Source organism: Egretta garzetta, unplaced genomic scaffold, assembly GCF_000687185.1.
Source record: "Egretta garzetta isolate BGI_Z169 unplaced genomic scaffold, ASM68718v1 scaffold397, whole genome shotgun sequence".
NCBI lineage: Eukaryota > Metazoa > Chordata > Aves > Pelecaniformes > Ardeidae > Egretta > Egretta garzetta.
Genome location: NW_009260493.1, coordinates 2964124 through 2966256, shown reverse-complemented (window position 1 = coordinate 2966256; position 2133 = coordinate 2964124). Strand labels below are relative to the sequence as shown.

The 2133-nt window shown below is 37.0% G+C and overlaps 1 protein-coding gene across 1 annotated transcript in view; it reads right to left on the bottom strand.

Moving 5' to 3' along the window:
- The window catches only part of SNX9 (sorting nexin 9), a 42195-nt gene that overhangs the window by 15212 nt on the left and 24850 nt on the right, over window positions 1–2133 (bottom strand). Inside the window, exon 10 of the mRNA XM_009644301.2 lies at window positions 1113–1216. Coding sequence (XP_009642596.1) covers window positions 1113–1216 — 104 coding nt within the window. The remainder of the gene's footprint in view (window positions 1–1112; window positions 1217–2133) is intronic.

Sequence of the window (2133 nt, the reverse complement as noted above, 5' to 3'; positions counted from 1 at the left end):
TCTTTCCTGCACCCTGTGTACAAAATCATCCCTCTGGTCCACCCGTTCAACTTTTATACCACTGGGATCTATAAAACACATCACTTAAGAAAAGTAGAAAAGTTTGAAATTCTCATGTTCAAAGCGGAAGCAACCTAAAAACATTTATCTTTTTTACTAGTACAGGACTGCTATCACACAGCTATTATACACATCTTAATATGCGCTGCATCGCTTGGATAAAGCCCGTGCTGGGATATTTCCAGGTGTAGGTACACTACCGCTTTGCCACTATAAACACTTCTATCTATTTATCCACAATTTCAGACACAAAACATTATCTGAGCTTCTACATTCCACAACAGCAAGCAAAGCATATCATGCATACTATTTATCTTCTAAGAAAATTGATTAAGCGTAAAGGAGTGAAATAAAGGCTGCAGAACAAATCCAGTCTTTCACTATGAAACCCAAAGGTCTACCACCAAGAGAGAAAAATGTAAAAAAAAAAAGTATATAACATATACATAGATAAAATAAATATATCCATTTGCACTTCCAGAAGGATATCCCACTAAAACGTAACTACATTTGAAATGTAGTTAATGTAGTTACCTATTTAAAATGAAATTTGATAATTGAAGTAATTTTTCACTTTTAATAGCTTTCCATGGATCTCCGGCATTAGAATCATACTGTGTGTGCATTATATATAACTGTTTTACAGAAATATTTTTCCTTGATGGTCCCCTACAGTTATCCTAAGCTACTTGGTAACTTTGGGACTGTTCACAATCGAAGGATTGAAGATCAAGATATACTTCCACAGCAATATAAAACATAACTCCATAGGATCTGCCAGTACTCTGTCTCAAACTAGTTTTGCTTAAGTCTTTTTTAGGGTCAATATTCAGCCACTGAAGTCAAAGACATCACACCGAGTTCCACCAAGTTTTGGAGGGGTTGATATGAAAAAAACCCTCGTATTCAAACAATTTTTTCAGCTTTGCCTTGATCAGCACCTCTTCAAATCCATGAATGTATGTGCACGCTTACTATTATAGTTTTGTATTAGTTCAGTATCTGTTGTATATCCAGATGCATAATGTCCACGCAAAAAGAAACCACCTTACATTTCTACCATGTCCAAGTCAGGAGCTTCTGGTTCCATTGTAGAAAAGATCAGGACCCCTACAGTTTCATCTTTTTCTGCCTTCCGCTTTCCAGTTTTCCACTCCTTGAGGAAAGAGAAAAAAAAAGAAAAGAAAAAAGACTAAGTTTGACCGCCACTGTTCATGCATCTTTAAGGGCATGTACTCTTAAGCAGGGAATGAAATGTTTAGGAGAACAGTTAACCAGTAGATGACCCATAAGTTGAAAACTTTTCAATGGAAGTTTCAGTGGGGCCAAGGTTTCTTAGTTTATCTCCCTCCTCCTTGTGCACTTTATTTTCTAGATTCTAAAGTAAACAGACCTTTTTTGTATATTACTGAAATATAGTGTAAGAGCAATTATACTCAGCTGTCTCTGCACATGTGATAGTGCTGATATCAGAAGCTACTCAAGAAGATCATGAGACTCTTGTGCAATTGCCATACTAAGTTCTTAACGAGAATACATAAAAAGGTTAAAAATTCCACATGTATTGCAACATCTGTTCTGTTATATCAGTCCCTAAGTTAGCTACTAAGAACTGCTGACTAGCTGGCACTATTATACAACTCTCCACTGGCCATCCAAATAGCACTGCACTAGGACTGCTACTTACTATGTTATTAGCCTCTGCTTACAGTATCACAGAATAATTCTGGTTGGAAGTGACTCCAGGAGGGTTGTAGTCCAATCTCCTACTCAAAAATGGTCAGCTGTGACCTTAGATACTCAGGGCTTTATACAGTCTAGTCTTAAAAACCTTATACTTAAAAATAATTTACTTTTTCAGGAAGATCTATGTGTATTTAGAAGTATGACTATTTTGGGGAGAAAGCAGCAGAGTTTTCCTGTTTATTTCCTCATCAGTGGATACCCAAACTAGTAACAGAGCTGGAGTTCAGTCATGAAGAAACCATTATTTACTGAAGGCGAAGATATTAAAACCTCTTAGAAAAGCATGAGGAAATGCTGGGGGGGGGTGGGTGGGTGGGGCATGGGAAT